The 24,592-nt window shown below is 42.4% G+C and overlaps 1 protein-coding gene across 9 annotated transcripts in view; it reads left to right on the top strand.

Moving 5' to 3' along the window:
• LOC106504493 (uncharacterized) overlaps positions 1–24,592 on the top strand; it is a 759,489-nt gene that overhangs the window by 262,381 nt on the left and 472,516 nt on the right. For 5 of the 9 annotated variants that reach the window (XR_014809320.1, XR_014809322.1, XR_014809321.1 and 2 more), the window contains exon 1: positions 3,279–3,990. The exons of 3 other annotated variants lie outside the window; for them this stretch is intronic. Coding sequence is in view for 1 of the 6 variants with exons in the window: in XM_084967039.1 (XP_084823165.1) it covers positions 3,976–3,990 (15 nt within the window). In the remaining 5 variants the exon portion in view is untranslated. Of the gene's footprint in view, positions 1–3,278; positions 3,991–4,993; positions 9,996–24,592 lie in introns of those variants that run through there. One more of the 9 variants, XR_014809316.1, reaches the window with a different exon arrangement.

The following is a 24,592-nucleotide window of genomic DNA, read 5'->3' as shown; positions in this document are numbered from 1 at the left end:
GACTAAAGCTACTTCCCTGGAGGAGCTTACATTCAAGTCGAGGATGGAGAACATAAACAAGTTATCACATTCGATGCTAGGTATCTTTGAAGGTGCTGGCCAAAAAAAAAAAAAAACAAACAAACCCTAAAAACAAACAAAAATCAAAATGGAGGAGAGGAACAGGGAGGCCAGAGTGAGGGGCTTGCAGTCCTCACCAGGCACCAGTGCAGCTTCACTTAGGTGATATTTTAATAAATATGATCCCTGAGGACCTGATGTCAAGGGTTAAAGTTGTCTAAAGAGAGGCCACTCTGGAGTCCCACGGTGTTTGCTACGGCGGGTGCCCAGGTTGACCATAGAAGACCTGGTGATTGTTCTGGAAAGAGGTTCTAATCTGTTCCTCAGCTTGGAGCTGCTCTTGAATATTCAAAACAAGTCACCAGTCTCCCATCCCTTTGGCCGCCAATTTATTTACTAAATGTTCTGCTCAGCTGTAGCAACTGTTTTTCAGGGAGGCCCCTGTCTCTTACTCAATTTTCCAGCTGGTTTGACTTATTGGGACACAAGCAGGTCATCTGACTGGCTCAAGGCCACACAGTGAGCAAAAAGTTTAGCCGAACATAAACCCAACCTTATTATTTTTATTTTTTAAAATTGCACAGTTTCTGGGAGCTTCATAATGGTGGCAGATAGGATGCTAATCATGTTCACTGAAGACTCGAAGGAGAAGCCTCAGAGTGGAACTCTGTGTCGGGCTCAAGGAATGTATATGGATTGTTTCCCTAGTGGAAAAGACAAAGCAAACAAAGGCCCCCCCCATTATAAAAAGCCCATTTGCACATGATTTGCAGATTCCCCCTAATCAGAGGCCATTGTTCCAATGCAGCAGCATTTTAGTTTGGTACTTCAAGGAACTCAGCACAGGGCCTCAGCTTTGCAATAGTAAATTACCTTTCCTCTTCTTGCCTCTGGCTTTTTGTCCTCTTCCACCCCACCCCCAGCAATTTCAAGTTTAAACTCAAACTACAGTGTGAGGGGATGTCTGGCTACAGATTGCATGCAGTTGCGGGTGAAATCTTAGGCATGATTGCAGTGACGTTGAAGTTGACACAAGTTTAGACAATTTGAAAAGCACCTTTTGGGCATTCTCACCTGTGACTATCCCTTACATTTGCATTAACCTTTGGGTTAAATTTTCAAGCTAACATGTTCAGCTTTAATTCTCTCAATCTTGGATTTGTGTTTCTTTTAAAGCTGCAGGGCCCTATTTTCAAATGAAGATGGATGTGAAAACTTGGTGTGGCTTTCACAGATATTCCGATCCCCAGTAGGCTTTTTCACTCTCCTCCCACCCATCAGCACACATTTGTGATGATTGTTGCGTTTTTTTTTTTTAATGGCCACACTTGTGGCATATGGAGGTTCCTAGGCTAGAGGTCTAATTAGAGCTATAGCCTCTGGCCTACGCCACAGCCATAGCTACACCATATCCAAGCCTCATCTGTGACCTATACCACAGCTCATGGCAACGCTGGATCCTTAACCCACTGAGCGAGGCCAGGGATCAAACCTGCAACCTCAGGGTTCCTAGTCAGATTCGTTTCTGCTGTGCCATGACAGGAACTCCTTGATGATTAATATTGACAATTTCAAACACATGGAGTTCTCTGTGTGGCTCAGTGGGCTAAGAACCTGACCAGTATCCCTGGTCTGGCTCCGTGGGTTAAGGATCCGGTGTTGCTGTGAGCTGTGGTGTAGGTTGCAGAAGCCGCTTGAATCCCACGTTGCTGTGGCTGTGGCATAGACCGGCAGCTGCAGCTCCAATTGAACTCCTTGCCTGGGAACCTCCATATTGCCACAAGTGTGGCCCTAAAAAGGCAAAGAAAAAAGAAAGAATCCAAATAAAGTCCACAGGTTGCCTTTGATCCTCTCCATTACTCGTACTCTCTCCCCCAATTTCATGACTGGGCTTATGGTCTTTTTCTTCCCCTTTGGGAAATGATCAGAAGGTAAAGTCACAAAGACAGTTCCAATGTTGGCAGGATGTTCTGAGCATTCTCCACTGCATTTTTTAAATCTAAAGCCCTACATTTATAGTTTAACATGTAAACTTTCCATTCTTTTGTTTTTGAAAGCGATGTTTTGTCAATGACACTCTCTGAGAATTGTCCTGAGGAAAATGGAGATGCGCATAGAATGCCCAGCACACAGAAAACACTCAAAAACTTTATGGATTTTTAATTGGTAATGATGACCATTGCAATTATGGCATCTCAGAAATTGAGTCTTAGAGTCAGCTGACCTGTGTTGGAAATCGGGTTTTCTACCTGCATGTGACAGAAGGAACACTGCTAAATCTTCCTTTCATTAATTATGAATTGAGAATCATAATAGCTCCTGGCACTTTAAGGAAAAGAGTTACTGTGGATAAGACACATATAATGTTACTGGGCACAAAACAGGTCTTCAGCAATGGTAGTGTATATACCATTTTATATATAATAAAATACAAATATTAAGTCAGCCATTACCATGCACCTTATCTCTTTTCCTTACCTTTCCATTCCCATGTGGATAGGAATCCTTATGTTTCAATATACACACTGTGTAGTAGAATATTTATTTAGGATTCTAGGTCTGAACTCAGTTTTTGGTAGCAATCAAGCCTTAGGCATTTCTCTCTACCTGCTTGAGCACAGTTTATTTTTTTTGTAAAATAGAATCATATCTGTTTTGAAAACATGACAAAGTCAGTGTAATACTCACATAGATTCCACATGGGTGAAAGTGCTTGAAAACGGTGAAGGTGCCTCCTGACATGCTGAGTCCAAAGTACACCGAACAGATTGTCAAATAAATGCACACAAATTCTGATGGTTGATTCCATTCGGGAAATAATTCATAAATATTATCCTAAAAATATATGTTAATCTTCCTGGGTTTACTTGCTTTTCTTTGCCATTGAATCATTCCACCAGGATTTCCTTTGTTTTGACCAATAACCAGAAAATGCTTGGAGGGCGTGTGTTAAGGGAGAAATCACCTTGATGCAATGGTGCCCTCCAAGTGTTAGGTGGGATAGAATAAGGACTTGGATCTGGGTGATTCAAAACAGGCCATTTATTGTCACCAAAAACCAGAAGTCTATGATCAAAAGTTAAAGACAGGCAAATACCAGAGGAATGCGCTTTAGAGCAACTCCTTATAACCTTTTTCCCATGTAAATAAGGCATCCTTGCTGAAACCAATCAGAAGTTCCCAACACGCCCCCTTACGCACGCACGCACGCACGCACACGCACGGTGGCGCAGTGGGGTTGGGACAGGAAACTGGTCAGCATGGGGCAAGAGAATAGAGGTCACAAACAGGTGGGCGGAGTAGGGATATAAGCAGAAACCTAGTTGCAGCCAGCGCCAGTCCCTACCTAGGGCGGCCCACTGTCTCTGAGGGTGGGCATAAAACTTGCTACTTGACTCTTGAGGCAACCAGCAGGAGCGTTTTTTCCGCTCAGGACTACGAACCGGAATGGCTCTTTAAGCCCAGGTCAGAGCTGTTACACTGCAAGGTGTCAGTTGGGAAATTCCATTGGATTGAGAACTTCTCTGTTCTGAGCTGATTGCTTCTGCGTGGAGAGACTGCCTGCCTCCATCCCTGCCTGGCAAGACCACTGGGTCTCTCCCAGCGCTGCCGCAGCATCTCTCGGCGGAACAGCCTCCCACCAGCTTGCCTGCCTCCATCCTGTGCGACGAAGCCGGCTGGCTCTATCCCGGTGCCGCCACCTCACTTCTCAGCCCGCACCTCCAAATCCTTGTGTGTAGGCAAGGACAGAGGGAGATAGCGCCGAGCAGATGAACCTGACACAGGACATTACAGAGCCACCTGCCTCGGAGGTCAGGAACCTAAAGACTCGAGTACCAATCTAAGAGGTTTGAATCACATGGTTTAATAAACTCACCGAGAGAAGCAAAGGGGAAGAGATGGAAGAGATGGAGGATGAATGCATCTAAGGTGGGTACAAAACAGGGTAAAAGGACCAGAATCCCTGAATCCCATAGTAGGCAATGCTTATAGTCTCTCTCTGTCTGTCACTTTCTGTTTCTGACACATTAGCCTTTCCCTGCTGGGGTTACATGGAGGAACAGAGTTCCTAATGAACAAGCGGGTCAACATATGGAAAATACTTGAGGCAAACACACACCTGCTTTTATGAGACACACAGGCAAATTTGCCTGGCCACAGCTGTAGCTTGCCAGTTGGCCTACTGGCTTTTATCCATGTGTTGTAGGCAGACAACTGAGGGGAATGAATGTTCCCAATGAGTGGCCAACTAAATGCCTGGTGAGTTTTGAATGCCTTATGAATAGTTAGTGTGACTTTGAATATTCTACTTACTTTATCTATGTTTAATAGGTCTCACTGGCCACTGGCATCGATTACTTTCCTCTGTCCTCATTGGCCTGTTTCTCTTAGTTTATAGAGTCAAACTGAACATCCTTAAACAACAGAGCAAATGTACCATCATGTACCACAATTTTTGTGTGAAAGTAGCCTGAACTTCCACTCTAACTTAACCTTCCTCCTGTTCTCAGAATGAGACAGGGGAGCTGAAGGAAGGAAATGGAGACCAGGTTCCAACATTAGAACCAGACTAGCATCTTAGCACCACACTGGGTCTTTTTTGAATAAATTTGGAAGCAAAAGGAAATCCACGCATGTCAGCCTTTGACAGGCCATGTAAGGTAGTGGAAAAAAAAAAAAAAAAGCCAGAGAGACCTGGTTTGAAACCCCAGTGCTTCCATCTGACTGAATAACCTAACTCTGGGAGAATTGCTTAAGCTTTCTAAGCCTTCTTTCTCTCGCTTATGAAATAAGAATAGAATTGTTTTCTTTAGTTATATGAGAAAAGCCAGGCAGAGTGCTCATTTGCCTAGACTGGCCTTAAGCTGAGACCCCAATACATGTGAGTTCTGCTGTTTATCCACACACTTCTTTATATGTCTCTTCATTCTAGGTTTCATACCATCCCCAAGCCAATGACACTGTACCAGTCAGACTCCAGCTGCAGTGTGGACTCAGGGTGGCCGTAGGGGGTGATGCTGCTGTGTTTGGGGCTCCAAGGAGCTTTGCCTTTGGGTGGGAACTCTTCTGCCATGGTCCCTGTTGGCTGCTTTGAGTGAGGTCTCTTTGGATGATGCTTCATTCTAGACCAAGAGTGCTTCAAAGAAGGAGACAATAAATTGAGCTCGGGGGCAGACAATCACAGCTGCCAAGGGCAGGCCTTCTTGTTCTTTTAGAAGTGCTCTGAGCCCCTGGGGTAAAGTTTCCTGTAAGTGTGGGTGTTAAAACGGTTTGTTTTGGTGTTGTTTTTGATACTTTGCAACTCCTTCCAGAGGCTAAGACACCCAAAGCCCTGCCAGAAAATCATCACAGAGGAATAAATAATATCACAACCACATCCTGAAGCCCAGCAGTCTTTCTCCACACTCTCAGCCCCCGACGCCCTTTCTCTGGTCTCTAGCTCCAAACTTGCAGAGGTTTCAGCAAAGTGGCACTAGGCAGAAAAAAATGTTCCAAAGCTGTCTTGCCTCAGCAGGGCCCGCCCATGGTGGGACGGGGAGAATTCCAAGGTAAACAGGCTGTGTTATCACTCCAGGCTTTCTTGGCACAAACAGCCCGTTTCCAGCCCCGAAACATATTTTTAGAGGATAATGGACAACCAGTCACAGAGTAAACACAGAGCCGTTTGCAGGTGTTATGTTCCTTTGTGTTCGCCAACCAGATGTTCTTCCCTGGGACCGGCTGTTTGGCTCTCTGGGTTCCCTGAGCACACAGAAATGTCACTCTTTCTTGCCCTTTTCAATAAAATAAAGCGAGGTTCTCGTGGGAGAGTTCCCAAAATGAGTTGCAGATTTCACTTGCAAACTATTCATCTATTTGTGTCAATTTCTTTCTTTGTCCAACCCCCATTCCACACCCCACCCCCCCAAATCTGGATTAGGCCAAGGAACACTAGTCAAAATAAACATGTAAATCTTGACCTTTAAAAAAAAGTAACTACTAGAACAGAGCTATAAAAGTTACCCTGGGGAACTTAGGCTGCAAATTTCACGCCCTCCTTCTTGTGCTCTGGGTTGGCATGGGGTACGGTGGACACCAGCACGCGCTCCAAACCGGGGCCAAAGCAGGAAGGTGCCAGTGTTATTTCTACCGCTCCTGGTCAAGACATTCAGCCTGCTGGGGACACTCAGGGATATTTTGGATGGCCTGTTCTCTCTCTCTCTTTGGCCAAGTGTACTGTGCTGTAGTGGGTCAGCTTAGAGAAAGCTGAGTGCTTCTAGAATGCCTGACAGATCGAGGGAGGTAGTGAAGTGGGTGAACTTGGCTTTAGGAGCTGAGGCCCCTTTAAGAGCCGCTCTGAAGTTCAATCTCATGTGGCCTTAGCCTAGAAAGGGTTCACCTGGGTTTTGCTGAAAACATCTTGGTCTGAGCTTTGAACTGGTTTGGTCATAAATGGGGGAAGTAAAAGAGGCCCCTTTCACTATTAAACCTTACAATTTCTGGGGGCAGACAGGAGCGCCTCATTCTTTCATCCCAATTTTCCCCAGCTGGGGAGCAGCGTCAGGTCATCACTATTCAGTCACTGAGTCTCCGCAGTATTCCTTCTTTCTAGAATATTCCCAGTGCAAGGCAACTGGGCTGCCTAGGAATCCTGCTGCTTGGCACTCCTCAGGAATGCCCTTTCCCCAGCCCATGATAAAAGAAGGTAGCCCTAAAGGGCCACAGGGCTTAAAGTCTGGTTGTGGAAAATGCACGTAGCTCTGTGGGTTGGCCCTGTGAGAAGTTCAGTGTCACACGAATTGCGTGTTCCTCAAAGCACTATAGTTATAAGATCCTGTTTGTGATCTTCTTTGATCCTAATTAATAATACCGTGGGCTACCGTAAGTCATTGTGGTTTGGGAGACACTTTGGCTTACTTTATTCAGGAAGAATTCACGAGGCAGGTGGAATTAGGCCCCCTTGACAGGTGAATTAACAGGGAGCATATGTGATTTACCCAAAGTCATTTGCCAGTTGGTGGCAAAACCAGACTCCAAATTTAACCTCTTATCTCTGAATCCAGTGCTTCTCTCAGCAGGCTGGGAGTTCAGTGGGGTAAGTGGCAGTGTTCACATGTTACAGATGAGGACAATGAGCAGGGATGAAAGTACTTTGCATGCAGAAAGGAGTCTGTGATGGAGTCTGAGAAAGAACCTGCTTTTCTTGGCCTCTAGTCCGATGATCTTTCTGGGTCTTCAGGAATCCGTGGAGAGGGAGTATGTGAATGTGGGAGAGACTTTGTGATCATGGGAAAGAACTCCAATATATAAATCCTGTCTTTTAATCAGTTAGAAATTTGTAGTGTGTATATCATGATAGTGCCCAAGATAAAGTAGCAGCAAAAAACTCTACTACTATTCTGTTCCACTTATAGAATCTATTGTCCAACTATCCTTTTCTCTTGTTATAGTATTTGTGTGTAGAATGTGTCTAACCTGGGAAATCGGTAACTTTGTATTCAAGACAGGGCAGATAATTACATACAGGAGTTATGCTTGAATTTCCCAGCTACTGACAGAAGTGATGGAGTCAGTTACAGCCTTGTGACTTCCTTTCAATGAAATGCGTTCATTTTCCTTTTTAATTAGAGTTTCATGGACAAGATTCAGGGGTGGCTCTAGATGGACAGAGATGGTGGTGACCCAGAAATTAGTTCTCTTACCTGCAGAACTTGCATCCCTTCCTGTCTGTGTGTATTCAGACAGAAAAGCACATCCATGAGAGATGCAACAACCCCATAGGGTGGAGCCTTCTTGGTGGAATGTTGACTATTAGGCTTGTTTAGACACCGCCCAACGGGCTTGCCCAGGGAGCTACTCAAAGGAACTCTCTGTGGCATTTCTAAGGCATGGACCCCTCCACCTCAGTCCAGGTCAAAGAGGTGCTGTTGTGGACCTTCTCTGATACCCTGTGCTTATTATACTGTTTGGTCAGCTCTAGTACTAAACCCTCATGTGCCTATTTTCATTATTATTTATACTCAAAGGGTCTAACACCATGCTTGGCATCCCTCAGGAATTGAAGTGAAGCGGTTGAATAAATGCATGGAGGAGGCTAAAGGAACCTTAAATATGTCCCGATAGTGATCTCCTGTGTGTCTCCATGGGCTAAACTTTTCAATGCTCACCCCAAATTTAGCCCAAACAGGAGAGTTTTACTGTCATGTTTAACTCTCTAAGCAAATAGAAATGGCCCTTTGTGTGTTGACAGACTTGCTCTTGGGCTACACTTCTGAGCCTTGCTTGATGCAGTGAGGGTGCAGGAATCTGAAAGCATCCCCATTGGTGACTAAGTTCAAATTCCTTGCAGAGTCCCTGGGATCTTCATGCTTGTGCCTAACTCTGGGGTGTGGTGTGTGGTCATCTGCCTCAGTCACATTGCTGTCCAGCTCTCCCGGCCTGACTCTCCTGCACTCTTGTCCCTCTGCCTCTTCTCCCTCCTGCTCTCAATCAGGAATGCCCTTCCTCCATCTCCTTTGCCTAGAAAGCTCCTACGCATATTTACGGACCCGAATCAAAGGCCATCTCCCTTTTTTTTTTCTCAAAACTTTACAAATCCTCCTCCCCCACCTCTTGCTGCTATGTTGTATAGTATTTTGATTATGTCATAATTATTGTACTGATCACATTTAACTGGGATTACTAGAAATCCTTGCCTCTGTATGGACAGCACTGTATTCAATTAATTTGGGTATCCCTTGAACCTAGGAAAATATCCTGTACAAATTATATGCAGATTTAACATCCCATACAGATTAATCTTTGTTGGATAAGCAATGGAATGAATGAGGGAGAAACAGATATAGAACAACTAGGATGTGCTTTTAATTTATGTAAAAAGATGAGATGGTTTATCCATAATTTTAGATCAACAGACATTCCTAGGCTGATCTACTAGGTAAAAAGCTTCTGGAATATCAGGTACCCATCTCAGGATCTGGCAAATATTAGGGGTTCAGTAAAGTTTTGTTGATTGAAAGCAATAAATGTATGAACAAATGGTCTGAGATTTTCCTGCCATCATATGAGTTGACCTTTGGCTTCATTTATTTTTTCAGCTTATGTTTCGTGATCTTTTATTGCATGCCTACCCCTATGCATTGTTTTCTCTCTATCCTTGCTTAATTCCTAAAGACTAGGGACACTAATGCCATTATGATATATTGTGAAAGATGATACGGGGAAGTTTAGAATCTTTGTGAAATAAAGTACCAAGTAAAGGCTCTCTGGTTATTTTTAAATTTGACTTTCCTTCCTTGAGTTTCTAGCATCCGAGGTCATTAAAAATAGATAGCATTTTAGACCATTTTAAACACCCGACTTTATATTTCCATCATTAATTTTGCTATTTCTTCCTGCGGTTCTCTGAGGTTGAAGAGAGAAACCTCAAGGTCACTTTCAGCATCAGATCCTTTCCCTACTCAGAGTCCAGATTCCTAGGTTACTTTATTCTCAGTATACTGCAGCTTTTTAAACAAAGATATTTTGTGAAACTGTACTTTACACTGCAAATTTAGGATTCTAAAACTTGAAACTCAGATTAACATGACCACTCTTGTGTCATTTAGATTTAAAATATGAGAAGAAACTAGGAATGATGCTCTTAGCCACCTAAGGAATTTAGCTGTGCTTTTTCTCATAAGACAAGCATTTATTGAGCATCTGCCACGTGCCAGTACATAGTTTGGATGAGTGCTTCAGGCTGACGAAAGTGTTTAATGCCTTTTATTACAGATTTTATGCTTCACAATTCAGGTTAAGCTCCGTTCATACTTTATAACTATTTATAGAAGTTTTGTGTGTGTATAAATAACTGTGAACATACTTATTGTTTTTATTAGTTATACTGTGCTTAGTAAATGTTTGTTGACTGAGTAAATCATTGATATGTAAAAATAAATAAAAGATGGAGAGATTATTCAGCTAGATGATCTATTTGATAGGGAGGTTACATTCAAGGCTTTTATTGATATTAATATTCCACTGGCAACTAAACAGCAGGTAACAGTTTCACTTCCAATCCTAATATTCTCTCTTTTTAATAATCCATCTGTGATTTCCCCTGTGGCCTACATCATAACTACTTGGCATTGTCTTTGCTGTGGCTCTGGTTCAATCCCTGGAGTTCCATATACCGCAGGTGAGGACACATTTTTTTTTTTTTTTTTAATAACAAACAAAAAATGGAGTTCCTGTCATTACTCAGCGGGTTAAGAACCCAACTAGTATCCATGAGGATGCAGATTCGATCCCTGGCCTTACTCTGTGGGTTAAGGATCTAGTGTTGCATGGTGTAAGTTGGCAGCTGCAGCTGTGATTTGACCTCTAGCCTGGGACCTTCCATATGCCACAAGTTCGGCCCTGGAAAAAAAATAATCCATCTGGGACAGGACTGAAAATCCTTGCTCATCCCAGAATCACTGGAGCTTGGGCCTGATCTGTCCCTTTATTTCCTTACTCACTTTGATCTGCTTCCCTGTAGCATTTGTCTCCGTATCTGTTTCCTTCCTAGATGGCAAGTTTCTTTGAAGTAGAGACTTCCTTATTCACCTTTTCCTCAACCCAAAGCCTATCAGAATGTGTAATAAATGTGTGTTGAATAAATATAGACTTTCCCAAAAGAATAACAGACCGCCCAAGTGCCAAAGACAGAGACATCAAGTAGTTGACATTTTTATTCTGCTTGAGATGTATCCACACTGAAGTCCTTCCATTTTCCTCTCTCTTCAACCTCCCTTTTCTCCTGGTTGGAGCACTTTATGTACACTTGTCAAAAGAACAAAAGTGCTGACTGGCTGCGTCAATGATGGAATCTCGGGGAGTGAGGAAACAAGCCTCGGAGGGCCTGGCTCTGCTTTCCAAGGTACCAGGCACGAGGCTGCTCATGCAAAGCCCCTTGTGAAAGTCGGGCCTGACAGCTTGACAAGTTGCAAAGGCACACACTTTCAGTTTTGCTCTGAAACAGTGTCTGAAACTAATATCCATCACACACAGCGCTGGCAGAAGGCTGCCTCTGACATTTCAGGAGCATCTCAGCTTTTTCCACGGATGGTGGTCAAGACTTGTCCAAGTCCATGTGGTGCTAGTCAGGGGGAGCCTGAGCCGTTCTCTTCGGACACCCTGGAGCAGTTTTGATTCGTGCCTGCCATGGGCAAGAAAGAAGATCTGACACCCTTGATTGTGTTCTGGTGTATCAGGGTCCATTTTAATTCATCAAACTGATATGTCGGGCTGATAGCAGAGAAAAAGTGATGCATTTGGTTGCTGGGCAGGAGAAATAGAGAAAAATGAGGCACGCTTTGTGGATTCCTAGGGCCGATCCATGCAAGAGGTACATGTCTGGCCTTACCAGTGTGCCAGGATGTGGATAAAGTCCTTGGGACAGCATGTGCAATATCCAGCATGGTGCTTGGTGGAGCATCTGTGCTCCCAAAGTCTTAGAGCTCTTCTTCAGTGTTGTCACATCTAAGTCTTTTCTTGGAATTAGTATAGATGTGTACCTGTTTTTAGCAAGATATGCATAAGGACCATGTATAGGTAGGGACCTATTTAGGGTACTTCTTATTGGGCCAGTTGGCATCCGGTTATCATTGTGGGGTGCCCGCTTTTCTCCCTGATCTTTTTCTTCCTGAAACTCCCAGTGGCCCCAGTTGTTTATCTGATGTGTCGTGAAGCTCATCTCTCTCCTGAATTATGGTAACAGGACATCCTAATTGGTCTGTCCCCCAATTCTTCTGACTCCAATTAGTACCTCCTCTGCTTTCAGAATGCTCATTCTAACACAGATAGGACCATCTTTCATCAACACAGGGAGTACCAAGTGTTCTCTCCAAAGTTTCCCATTATTGGCTGTAGCATATTTCCACACATATTTGAATTTGGGCCATTGTGTCTTTGCCTTAGCTCACACACCACACCCTGTCTCTGGCCTCTCCTTCCTGCAAATATCTTTTTTGGGAACGTAGGACTATCTGTACCTTCTCAGACGTCACTGTACTCCTTACTCATGTGTGTGGCAGGCTCCTCTCACCTGACAAGACTCTCCTCAAACACTGTTTCATTTCTGTAACTCTTCAGGTTTTCTTGACACAAAGAATTAATCACTCTGCTCCTTTCTGATTCTTTATAATTAATGTCTCATGTACCTTTATAGTAACATTTACCATTTAATGTTATTTCACGATCAATACTTATTTTTATAAAATCTTCCATAATGATCTCTGAGGGCTGGAAATTTAATTTATGTTTGAATTTCTTGTGCTTATCATGGTGTGCTTTAGTTGTCTAGTAGGTACTTTGACAAAAGTCTGGATTGAATCTTCAGGCTCAAAGCATATGTGTCCCTTCAGTTTGACCACTCATGAATATGACATATTGATATTTATTGGTTGTTGCTACTGCTTTGGGGCTTGGCTATAGATATTTTTCCATCTTAAAATCAGATTCTGTTGGATTCTGGCATTAAACATTTCTTTTTAAAAAATTTTTAATGAATTATACTTGATTTACAGTGTTTCAATAATTTCTTCAGTACAATAAAGTGATTAAGTTATACATATACACATATCCAAAGTTATACACATATCCATTCTTCAGAGTTTTTCAGAGTTTTTCCCATTTAGGTTATTAGATAATATTGTGTGGAGTTCCTTGTGCTATACTTCTGTGTACTTTTGGTTTAGAACAGCACTTCTTAAATTTTTTGTTCCAAAAGTTCTAAGCCCTGATGCACGCAACATTCTACATATATTAACAGTATCCAAAGACTTCCCCAAATCTATCCAAGAGATAGACTTATTTCGATATCTCTGATGGAGGAAACTTGTAGAAACAGGATCCTGTCTTGATTTTTATGCTTGGTGACTTATCTCTGGGAAAGAAAGGATTATGAATGGGGAAGCCAGGTTTCATAATTTGTATTTTCATTATCTCAGAGCAGCCTGAGACTAATTTGTTGGGCACTGAGATCAGCATGGTCCTCAGGTGGTCATATATTTTCATAGGACTGGTTTAAGTTATTGCTTCCATGGTAACTTGGTGGCAAAAGAAATCCATAGTTTCTTCATATGCACTGTCCATACGTACTGAGGCATAATTCCTGATGGATAGGAACCCAGTTAGAATGCCTGGGTTTCAATCCTGGCTCCACTAAGGGGTGTGACCTTGGGCAGTTTGCTTAGATTCTTTCAGCTTTGGTTTCCTTATCTGTAACACAGGAATAAGAACAATTGCCATAGAGGACAAGATCACAGTATGACACATCTAATAACATCAAAAGATTTATCATGGAAAACTTGACTTGGTGTCTGGTGCAGCCTGAAAAAATTATCTCTTTAGCATGATTACTTTCCTTTGATGCATTTAGAGTTGGCTCTTCTAGACTTGGTTTTGATTTATTTTTCATGCATTTGATAAGTGTTAATATTTGGTGGACGGGAAGGTGGTGACTTTGAATATTGAAAATTGCCATTCTTTAAAATAACACACGTCCTATATGCTCAGATTTTAGACATGAAATATCAGGTGGAAAAAAAGCCAGCCATCAACTTAGAGACCAATTCTTATAAAATTTTAAGAAGTTAGGAGTAAAAGGTTATTTTCTATGAAATGCTTGAAATCTTTTGCATTTTCTTGAAGCACCATAGTAACTATATATATTAGTAAGTGATTAGTGTCCTAATTCTTTCAGTGTTTCATAACCCTTTGGATTGTTCAGTAGACAAGAGGCAAAAACAAATTCTGGTTTTATCCTTATATGATGTCAGATAAACTGACTGAAAAATACATTTGATTTAAACAGTTTTGAATATGTATCATATGCCAGTTACTACCTTTGTATGTAATGTCTCGATTTTCATAAATTTGTAAGACAGGTCTTATTACTTGATTTCCAAGGTAAGGGAACTAAACCCTGGGGAGGTTGCAAACAGAGTGTGCTTTAAAAAGATACTTTTTCTATATAATTAATATTAATTTGGCCTATAGTCTGGTTTCACTGTTTTTAGGTGAACTGGAGTGAGGGAGGGCTGAGTCACAGTTCATGTGAACTCATGTGGTAGGTGAGTTCACTCATTTGAACAGCAGGCTTTTTTACAGCCTGTTTTGTCAGGAAAAGCATTCCTTTGAATATTGCTTTTTGTTTAAAATAGAAATCACCGTGTTGTATGCTTCTGATTTGGCTGCAGAGCAAGCAACAACATGTCTTCCAGAAATATCAAGAACGGAGAAGCTGGAGTTCCTGCTGTGGTACAGCAGGTTAACCATCCAGAGTTGACTATGCAGCAGATTGGGTTGCTGTTAAAAATCTGGTTTCTATCCCCAGCCCAGTGCCGTGCAGTGGGTTAAGGATCTGGAAGTTGCTGCGGTTGTGGCATAGGTCACAGCTGCAGATTTGATCCCTGGCCTGGGAACTTCTATATACTGTTGGTGTGGCCAAAAAAAAAAAAAAAAAAGTCTATCGCATGGCGTATTGCCTCCACTTCTCATCCAAAGCAGACCTTTGACTGAGGTTGTGTCAAAATCTGTTCCACATTCCATCAGTGGGGTTTAGAGATGATCTCTTTAGGAGCAGCTCTTTAGAACAACATCATTTGCATAAATGTTCATTTGACACTCCTCTACATTTTGTCATTATTAAAAATTTTGAAAAGGTAGCTTTCTATAATGGAGGTAGAGGCATTTTTATTTCTGTGTGGTGGGTTAGATCAGTGGTTCTCAACCAGGGGTCAGCTTACCCTCTCAGGGAACATCTGCCAAAATCTGGAGACACTTTTGCTTGTCTACATCTAGGGGTTGCTACCGGCATTTAGTGAATAGAGGCAAGAGATTCTCCAAAGCATCTTTACAGTGCACAACCCTCCCTCCTAACAGAAAATTGTCCTGTCCAAAATGTCAGTAGCACCAAGAAACATGGGTTAAATTAAATTGTCTAAAATCTTTTCCATATTTCTAAGCTAAGACCCTTTAAAAATATTTCAGTTACCAAAGGGGACAGGTAATATTTCAGTACCAAAGGGGATAGGTGGGAGGGATGGACTGGGGGGTTGGGATTGGCATATGCACACTGAGGTATATGGAATGACTGGCCAATGGGGACATGTTATGCAGCACAGGGAACTCTACCCAATATTTTGTGATCATCTATAATTTGAAAGAGAATGGATGAAAATAATTTGAAAGAGAATGGATGCGTGTGTAACTGAGTCACTGTTGTGTAGCAGAAATTATCACAACCCTGCAAATCAACTATACTTCAATAAAACTTAAAAAAAAATTCTCTCTTTCAGCACAAGTGGAGTTAATGTGGTGTTGAATTTTGTGGTTTTGCTCAACTCCCAAGTCTGAGATGATCAATGCCTGGAATTCTTTCATTGCTGTCAGTTATTGACTTTCTCTCAGTATCTGGTATCCAAGCTCCTGTTGCTGGGGGATACATGCAGGATGGTGTGGGAGATGAAAGAGAGCTTGCACCATCTCCTACCTCCCTGAAACGTGCCTTTAACTAGATAGAGAAAAATTATAAGATCAATTTACCACCAGGCCAATGAAGAGATGTGGGAGTCAGGGATAGATGATCTTGCTGATAAGAATTAGAAATATGACTTGAATATTTTTGAGGAAGTAATTTATTTATGTGGTAGATAAATTCCTCTCAAGTCATTTAAAAATATGATTGTTACATTCCTAAGAAGAAGAACCCCCCCTTTACCTGCCAAACATTCTGGATGTTTCCCCTTGTATTCCATCTTCAGGCTTCAGTACACTAAGTGAAATATGATTGCATGTATGGTGATTTTGTGTCAGACTGCAGTCTGATTTCCCAAACCTTGCCTACATTCATGCATTTAATTAACAAATAAATTTTTAAAATCATGTTTTTTTAATGGCTGATACACTTTACCACTGTCTTAGCTCCTGAGCAGTGCACATGTGAACAGAATATGGGTTTGCATATGAAAAACTGATGAAGTTTTGTGGAAAAGGAAGATATTTAAGCAGATTTTATAATTAATCGGGCCAGGGCTATGCAAGGAGAAATGTAAACTGCTCTGGGAACACACCTACAGCAGATTATGCTTAGGGAATTGAGAAGAATTTTATGCACAAAGTAGTAAGTGTGTTGCATGTTGAAGGAAGAGTAGGAGTTTCTGGGGAGAGAAGTGATAGTCAGAGGCAAGAAGATATTAAAAAGCATTGGAGTCCCCACTGTGTTTCAGTAGGTTAAGAATCTGCTCAGGTTGCTGTGGAGGCATAGGTTCCATCTCCGCTTGGTGCCATGGGTTGAAAGGGTCCAGCACAGCTGTAGGTCACAGCTGTGGCTCAGATTCAGTCCCTGGCCCAGGAACTTCGATATGCTGTGGGTGCAGCCAAAATAAAAAACTATATATATTCAGAAAAAGGATATTAAAAAGTATGGATTGATGAGTTGTGGCAGGAATATGATGTGAATAGGGATGTATGGCATGAAACGAAGCTGGCTTTTATCTCCCCAAATATGGTGAGCCCTTTGAGGGAAGGAGATCTGTCCTATTCTTCTTTGTATTCCTGGTGCAAATAGCACCTCACAGCAACAGCATCAGCATCAACATCAACACGGCAAGAGATTGTGGATTGCGTGCTCCATCTCTAGGCAGAGAAATGAGATGGTTAGAGCTGGAGGTACTGGGAGAGGGTACCCAGGGATAGAAGTAGGGGGTCTGGTCACAAGGGAATTGTGATTGGGGAAAGTTGTTATAAGGACCAAGGCAGAAGAACAGAATGGGAGAGGAGGGGTTCTAGAGATACTTGGTAGGTAAATCTAATAGACCTTGGTGAACAAATGAAATTGAAGAATGTTGTAAGGGACAGTTGGAGCTGTCATCATTCTACAGTGTATGCAGAGAACCCATAGAAAATCTAGTTTTAAGAATGTCATATTTGAGGAGCACTTTGGATTACCATGGATAAACAATGCTCTGGTTGAGAAATACTGGTCTAAAGATTTGCTACACATGGAGATTGTCTCCCATGCTTGGTCTTCAGGGACCTTGGCTATTGGCTTCTGACCCATCATGTTTGCCTTCGGCATCTCTTATGACCTTCCAGGATGGGTCTTGGCTTCCCCATCGCTTTGCCTTCTGGCCCAGTACTCCCAACTTTCATCAGAGACTCAGATAGTTGCCTGATCTGTAGATTCTGGTGACAGTCTACCTACTTGCTCTTCTGGCTCTCACCAAATGCACTGACGTAGCACTTCACACACAAGAAGAGGCATGTGAATCTTTTCATCACTTTGATGATAAAGTTGGGTTTCCTTTTACATTCCAATGACTGCAAGATTGTACATTTTTATTGATATCCACAGGGGCTGGTTCCAGGATTCCCGTCCTTGAATTCCAAAATCTGTGGATGATCAAGTGCCTCATATAAATGACAGTGGTACAGTCGCCCTCTGTCTCTGCAGATTTTCCTCTGTAGACATGGAGGGCTGACTGTATTTTAACACAACGTACCTAATCTGTTCCCCTCCTTAATAGGATATACAAACATCTATTAACATGTCCATTTCTACCAAGTTATGTTTTGAGAACCATTCTTGTTATTAACACTGATCTAGGATATTTCAGGGATATTAAATTAGCATGCACAACAAAAAGAAACCAAACAACAAATTATACATACACCACACTTGTAAGATTTACATTTCTGAGTCTCTCGAGAAGTAGAGCACAGCCTCTCTGAATGTCTTCACATTTTTTATGTGTGATGGTGCCTAGATTTTCTCAACATTTATTCTAAAAGTAACATACTTAGTGAATTCCCTAAATTCAGGGTGATTCTGATTTTGTTTGCAGAACAGCTCCTCCTTCAGCATGACTTAGTATAACAGATTGCATTTGAGGCCTGCTATACTGTTTAAAATTAGGAAGTCTCATGTAGCATAGTGCCAAATGAATTGCATTATCAGGAAATTGTACAGACCAATGAAATCTGACTTCTCAGTCTGCCATTTTCTCGAGGCAAGATACTAACTTCTTTTTAGCCCAGTTTATAAAATTATCATCCAAAGGTTGCTTGAGTATACAGTGAAGGAGTGTATTGAAAGTATCAGCAGGTAGGTCCTTCAACAGAAGTTAGAGGCTCTGGCTCAAGGTCTGGCTCATGTTCAAGGAACACTAAACCACAGAATTGCCCTCATCCCCTGTCAATGCATAAAAAATTTAAACTAGTCAGTCCATCTGGCACAATGTGGTCATGAACATACATATATTTTCCAGTTTTAGTCTTTTTACACATGGAAATTGGGTAGACATTGAACCCAGGGACTCAGAGCTAATAAAAAGCAGTCCAGTCCATGGCTTACAAGGTGGAGCTGGGGCCAGGTTGTGAGGAAGGGGTAATGAAAAGATAGACATATTCAAACATATTCTATCGACTGCTAATCAGCTTCTACACAGAACCTGGTTCTTTGCATTTGCTCTTTATGACCACCCTGCAAGGAGATATTACCCATTTAATTTATAGATGAAGTAACACCAGCTTCAAGAAGTTAAGTAACTTTCTAAGATCACATGGCCTGTAAGGGTGGATAACTGGGTTTGATTTCAAATCTTGTGCTTTCCAATGCTCTGTGCTACCTCCTGGGGACTGGAAATGAACCCATTTGTAGAGACCAAAAAACGTGGGAGTTTTGATATCTCTGCTCCCAGCAGGTAGGCTGTCTATATTGACTATATGGAAAGAAATTAGGATAGAGTCAGCCTCAATCTAAATCTTCTGGAAGGCTCTACCTCTCATCCCTGGAGTCCTGCTCAGTCACTGTCATCATTGTCTCCATGGAAACTGACCTGCTCTTGGCCAAGGAAAGGTCTGGGCTTTATAACATAGGTCAGTAGTACTCAGGGAACAAGGCAGGGACATTACACAGCTGGGTTGCTGATTCTTAGCTCTAACATTTGGTTTATAATTACTAGAGGGTTTTTTTTTTTTTTTAATGACAATTCTAGGCTGGTCTGGTTAGTGTTTACCTATTGCCTCATTTTAAGAAGGTATTTGGGCAGTTTGGGGAATATAATAATAGCAATCACAGCTAAATGATTAAGTGGCTATAATGGGAAGATAAAGGTGGGATTAAGTCAATACACAAAATGCATACCTCAGAGACTCAGCATTGAATACCATGAATGTCGACATAGAAAGATGCCAGGGAGCCTGTTGATGAGATTCCTGGGCTTAACGTGGTACTAGATGAGGCTCTGACCTGGATAGTGTACCTGATAATGATATCCTTAGAACAGGTCTGGTGGTATGTGGTCTGGATGTTCAAATATGAAGAATTAGCCAGGTCATCACTTCTAAATGGCTCAGCAGGGGAGGATGTGTTGAAGGAGAGTAACAACTAAGCAAGCCTAGAACATTGTGGGGCAGTCATCGGCTGCATTGTTGTCTCAGGACTCTGGATTAGAAGCAAACTGTCCTGCTGTCCCAAAGCATGGCACTGTAGGCATGAACCAGGGTCCATGGTCCCTTCCATAGGGAGGAAGTCTACCCTAGTTCTTAGGAACCCAAATTATAAATGAAGTAAGACAGGTTAAACCTAATTGATAGATGAATCACTTGGTAAGTTGTTTAATTGCGTCATCTCAAAGACAGAGAGGTTTTCTACATTAAACTTTCAAGTACTGTATGAACACGTTTAGCATGAAAACAGTTCTAGTTGCAATTTTTAACACAAGCTCATGCTGGAAAGTGTAGATATGTTTCCAGACATCTACTATCCAAGAGTTTGCTCCATCAACACTCGCCAGAAATGATTAAATGTTATTTAATAAGCAAGATATAAGTAATAAAAAAAAAAGGCTTTTTCAGTCACTCAACTTAAAAATCTTAACTCTTGGTCTGATGCAAGAATAATGGCACTCAGGCAGCCTAGGTAAGTACAAGAGAAAGGGGTGGATTAGGGATGAGTGTGGAGAGGAAGGCAGAGTGGTAGAGGATCCATATATTCATCTCCTCCAATATCTTGGCATCCAGGAAGGCAGATGCACATGGCAGGTGACACAGTGCATTTTATTCAGTCTGAAGACTGTTTCCTTTTGAAGCTTTGTTTTGAGACAGAAAATAACAAGTGTAACTTCAACCTCTTTCTACTCTGAGTGTTACTGACCCTGGGATAGCATTTAAAAAATATACCATACCAATGCATTTTATTCTCCATAAATTATCTTGTCCAAAGGGCAACTCATCTACCCCAAACATTAATTTTTTCAGGGTACACTTAGAACAAAGAGATCAGTGCTCATTTTTGAGTTTCAGAACAATTTGCTTGAATCTTCAATGAAAGCTAAGGCTTGTTGAAAGAGAAAATTGTTATTTAAATTCCACTCATACTTCTAATCATGACAAGAGCCAAGACACAGTACACAGAAGATAAAATATAAGGTTTAAGAGGATGTCCTATTAAGAAATGGTAGAAAGCTCTCTTACCATGGGAAGCAGGAGCTTAGCTAATGGAAGCAAGAGTCAGAAGGTGAAAGCTAGGGTGAAAATGCTTGTGGGGTCACTCGGAGGTACCCAGTGACTCCAACACTTGGAAGAAGGTGGGGAAGAGGGATTAGGACGGAAGCCAAAGGTAAAGATTGGGGAAACAGGACATAGGTGTCCCACCACCTGTTCCCTTCTTCCTGTTTGAATTCTAGGGAGACCGCCTAGCAGAATGCCCCAGAACGTGATGATGTGGCCATGGGTGAATAGCAGTGGATTTGGAAAGGTTAGGGAGAGAGAATCTGAGCTAGTTCCCACATGCAGTATGTAAAATATCCATATCTGAGAACCTCAGCATCAGGATTCCTACAAGGAAGTGCAGAATTAAGATTTGGGGTCTTATGTAAACATAAGCAGTGCGAGTTTCAAACAAGTGTTGGCATCATAACCTAGATTCCCTGAACTGACTTCTTTCCAGGTTACTCTAGAGACTACCTTAGAGACTGTGTGTGTGAATATGTAAGAACTGTCTTAGATACTATACATAGTATGTTCAGAATAGGTCAAGAGTAAAAAGTCAATTGGAGTAAAGAGTCAATAAGTGGTAATTGTTATTATTGTTACTAATGCAGAATGGGCAGTGGTTTGCAGGCAGTGGTCGATTTGGGAAACACCAATGTGGTTACTCAGCCACGGAAGCCTGAAAACAGGTTAAGAGCAATTCTGGCTTGGTTGTGCCATAGGTATCCTAAGAGGTGGGAGTGTGAGGGAGGACTTGTATGGGATAAAGGTAGTGATGTCTTCATGAGTGAACCATGAGAGTAAATGTGCCTATATACCCTGAGACAGTTCAGGCCAGTGTAAACCTATGGGCCTCATACACACTGGGTTGGCCCCACTTGTTATATTATGTCGTGCTGGGGGTCAGTGGGGCTGTACCGTAGAAAAGAGGCCAAGAAGAATGGATAGATGGAGCTGATTTTCCTGCAAGAAGGAATTTGTGGACCAAAAAAGCAAGTTAGATGGAATAAGGGTAAAATTGTCTTTCTTATTTATTTATTTTTTTTGTCTTTTTGCCTTTACTAGGGCCACTCCCGCAGCATGTGGAGGTTCCCAGTCTAGGGGTCTATCTGGAGCTGTAGCCGCTGGCCTACACCAGAGCCACAGCTACACGGGATCCGAGCCGCATCTGCAAGCTATACCACAGCTCACGGCAATGCCGGATCCTTAACCCACTGAGCAAGACCAGGGACTGAACCCGCAACCTCATGGTTCCTAGTCGGATTCGTTAACCACTGAGCCACCATGGGAGCTTCTAAAATTGTCTTTCTATATAGTCTTAGAGCAACTGAGGGCAAGACTACATTGATTCAGTCCTGTGGTCCCTCTAAGCTCACACATCACTTGTTATATTTTAGGCCCTCAAATTAATATCTGTTGAAAGAATGGTTATAGATAATGGTGAATGGGCCCCAAATAATTGGGTAGGGTGGAGGGTGGCTTGGCAGTCTTAACTGTAGAGGTTTTTAATACCATGTAGGGTGGGGCACACCCAGAGGATTTCAACTGCAAGCCCTCTGTCACCATGTGATGCCCCATGTGAATTCACAGGTGATCTTTAATGTGTTTCTTGGTTGAAGGCTCACTTTTGCAGAGTAAAAAAATCCCTGCACCTGACCCTCTGCTACTGATAGGTGTGATTTTAAAAGAACTTAGAGATTTTAAAGTCTCATTGAAAAGACAAGAAGGAAGTCTTTAAAATGAAAGATTCATTCATTGAATATGTGTATTATTTGTTTGGTTCATCTCAGTGCCTGGGAAATTGTTGGTTCTTAATAAGTATTAATTGAATGTAAATCATTTAATGGGAGATTCTGTAGCAGCTGGTGCATGCCAGACCATTGCGCCAAGTGCAGACATACACCCTTCAACAGGGAGCTCAGGGTCTAGTGGAGGAAAGAGGCAAATACATAAATAATGATGGTGTGACATGGTGTCACAGCACAGCAATAAATGGGATTTTTATGACAGCGGTACTCTTCTTCCATGTCAGAGACCATCAAACATGGCTGAATGCTACCTACATGTGTTTTTTATTTTGTCCTTTTAGTGTGGGCTAAATCACCATTAAATTTTTTCCCCATCAGTCATCATCATTTATAAATAAGTTTAATTTTCCTGTAAAAACCTGAATTACTGGCTTTCCTTGAAAATATGGCAGCTCTGGCAATCTTGGGCTCACATGTGGCAATGATTTGCAGGCTGGGTGGTGAAGGCTCCATGACAGGGCATGAGGTCCCCAAACCACACTCTACTTGCCCCGCTACACTGAGGCTGATATTAGCGGGCCCTCACAGTCAAACCTGCAGTGCTCTTTCCATGGCAAAGAATTAAGAGAAGTTGAAATATTTTTGGTATCTATCCAAACAGAATAATGGAAGGCATACTGAGAGGCCACCATGTTCCAAGAAAGAAAAGGAGAGAGTAATTTCTTTGTAGCTACAAAACACATTCCTTGGTATTTAAGATGCAAACCAATTGTCTCTATGCAAAGTGACATAATTTAAGATAACTTTATGAAATAACCACATTAAGAACCATGGGCCGGAGTTCCTGTTGTGGCTCAGTAGTTAACGAATCCGACTAGGAACCATGAGGTTGTGGGTTCAATCCCTGGCCTTGCTCAGTGGGTTAAGGATCTGGCGTTGCCGTGAGCTGTGGTGTAGGTCACAGACATGGCTCAAATCTGGTGTTGCTGTGGCTGTGGTGTAGGCCGGTGGCAACAGCTCCAGTTGGACCCCTATCCTGGGAAGCTCCACATGCCGTAGGTGCGGCCCTAGAAAAGACAAAAAGACCAAAACAAACAAACACACAAACAAAAATCCCATGGGCCAAGTTGAAAATAAAATGACTGAAATTTCCGTAGGTTATACATTTCAATGGAAAGAAATTAAGATGCTATGAATTCAGTAAGAAAATATTTGGGGGGGGGCATCGAAGAGATCTCTTTCAAGAGACAAAACTTACCAAAAAAGAGGATTTTCTGGGTGCACTCGGAATTATGTGTCATGAACACATATAAACATGTACAACCAGTTAACATTGCTACTTAGTGTGTGGAATGTTTGAGAACCAGGACCAACTTCACAGGCAGAGCTCCATGCTTAGGGTTTAATGACCTGTGGTCACTTCCTTAAAATTCTTTGCAATTTTACTTTGTCTTTGTAAATGAAGTCTGAGGGGACAGTGGACCATGCACCAGATTTGGAGCCTCAACTCATGTGCAGTTCCATCTCCAGCATCTCTCTGCCTCTGTTCCTGGGAAGGATGCTCAGCTACCACTTCCCCACCACTGGAGTACACCAGGCCTTGCCTGCCTCTCCTCCTCATCCTGACTCCTGCCACCCTCTGCTCCTAGTGGGGGTCTGGGCAGAGCTGTGTGGAGGGGCAGTGATGGACATGTGTGTTCCATGGCATCTTGGAGCAGAGTGTGGTGATGACTGTCTCTACCCTAGGCTGACAGTGCCAGGGTGCTTTTGGTGGGTAACCTGGCAGAAGTGACCCTCTCATCAACTCTCAATCTGGCCAAGAGCTTACAGTGCTCCTGGGGGTTACCCATCTTCCAGGAGTTGGGGTGGTAAACTCACAGTAAGAGAAGATACACAGCTCAGCTTCCTTACCCCTGGTTAGGGCATGGTGTGCTAGTCCAGCAGCATGAGGGAGGGGGATCCTGGCAGCTGATGGATCATATACCAGCATGTACACATACATGCCCCTGGCACTACATGGTGGGGTGTGTGAGAGTCTATTTTTTTTTTTTTTTGCTTTTTAGGGCTGCATCCGCAGCATATGGAAGTTCTCAGGCTAGGCGTCTAATAGGAGCTATATAGCCTCTGGCCTACACCATGGCCACAGCAATGCCAGATCCTTAACCCACTGAGTGAGGCCAGGGATCAAACCCGCATCCTCATGGATGTTAGTTGGATTCGTTTCTGCTGAGCCATGATGGTAACTCCCTGAGAGTGTATTTTGATTGCCTTTTCTTCACTGT

The sequence above is a fragment of the Sus scrofa genome, chromosome 7 (assembly GCF_054392235.1).
Source record: "Sus scrofa isolate SSC_HxYL_T2T_F1_AM1 chromosome 7, Sscrofa_HxYL_maternal_Yorkshire_Landrace_v2.0, whole genome shotgun sequence".
In the NCBI taxonomy this organism is placed as follows: Eukaryota; Metazoa; Chordata; class Mammalia; order Artiodactyla; family Suidae; genus Sus; species Sus scrofa.
This window is presented reverse-complemented; position numbering and strand designations above follow the sequence as displayed.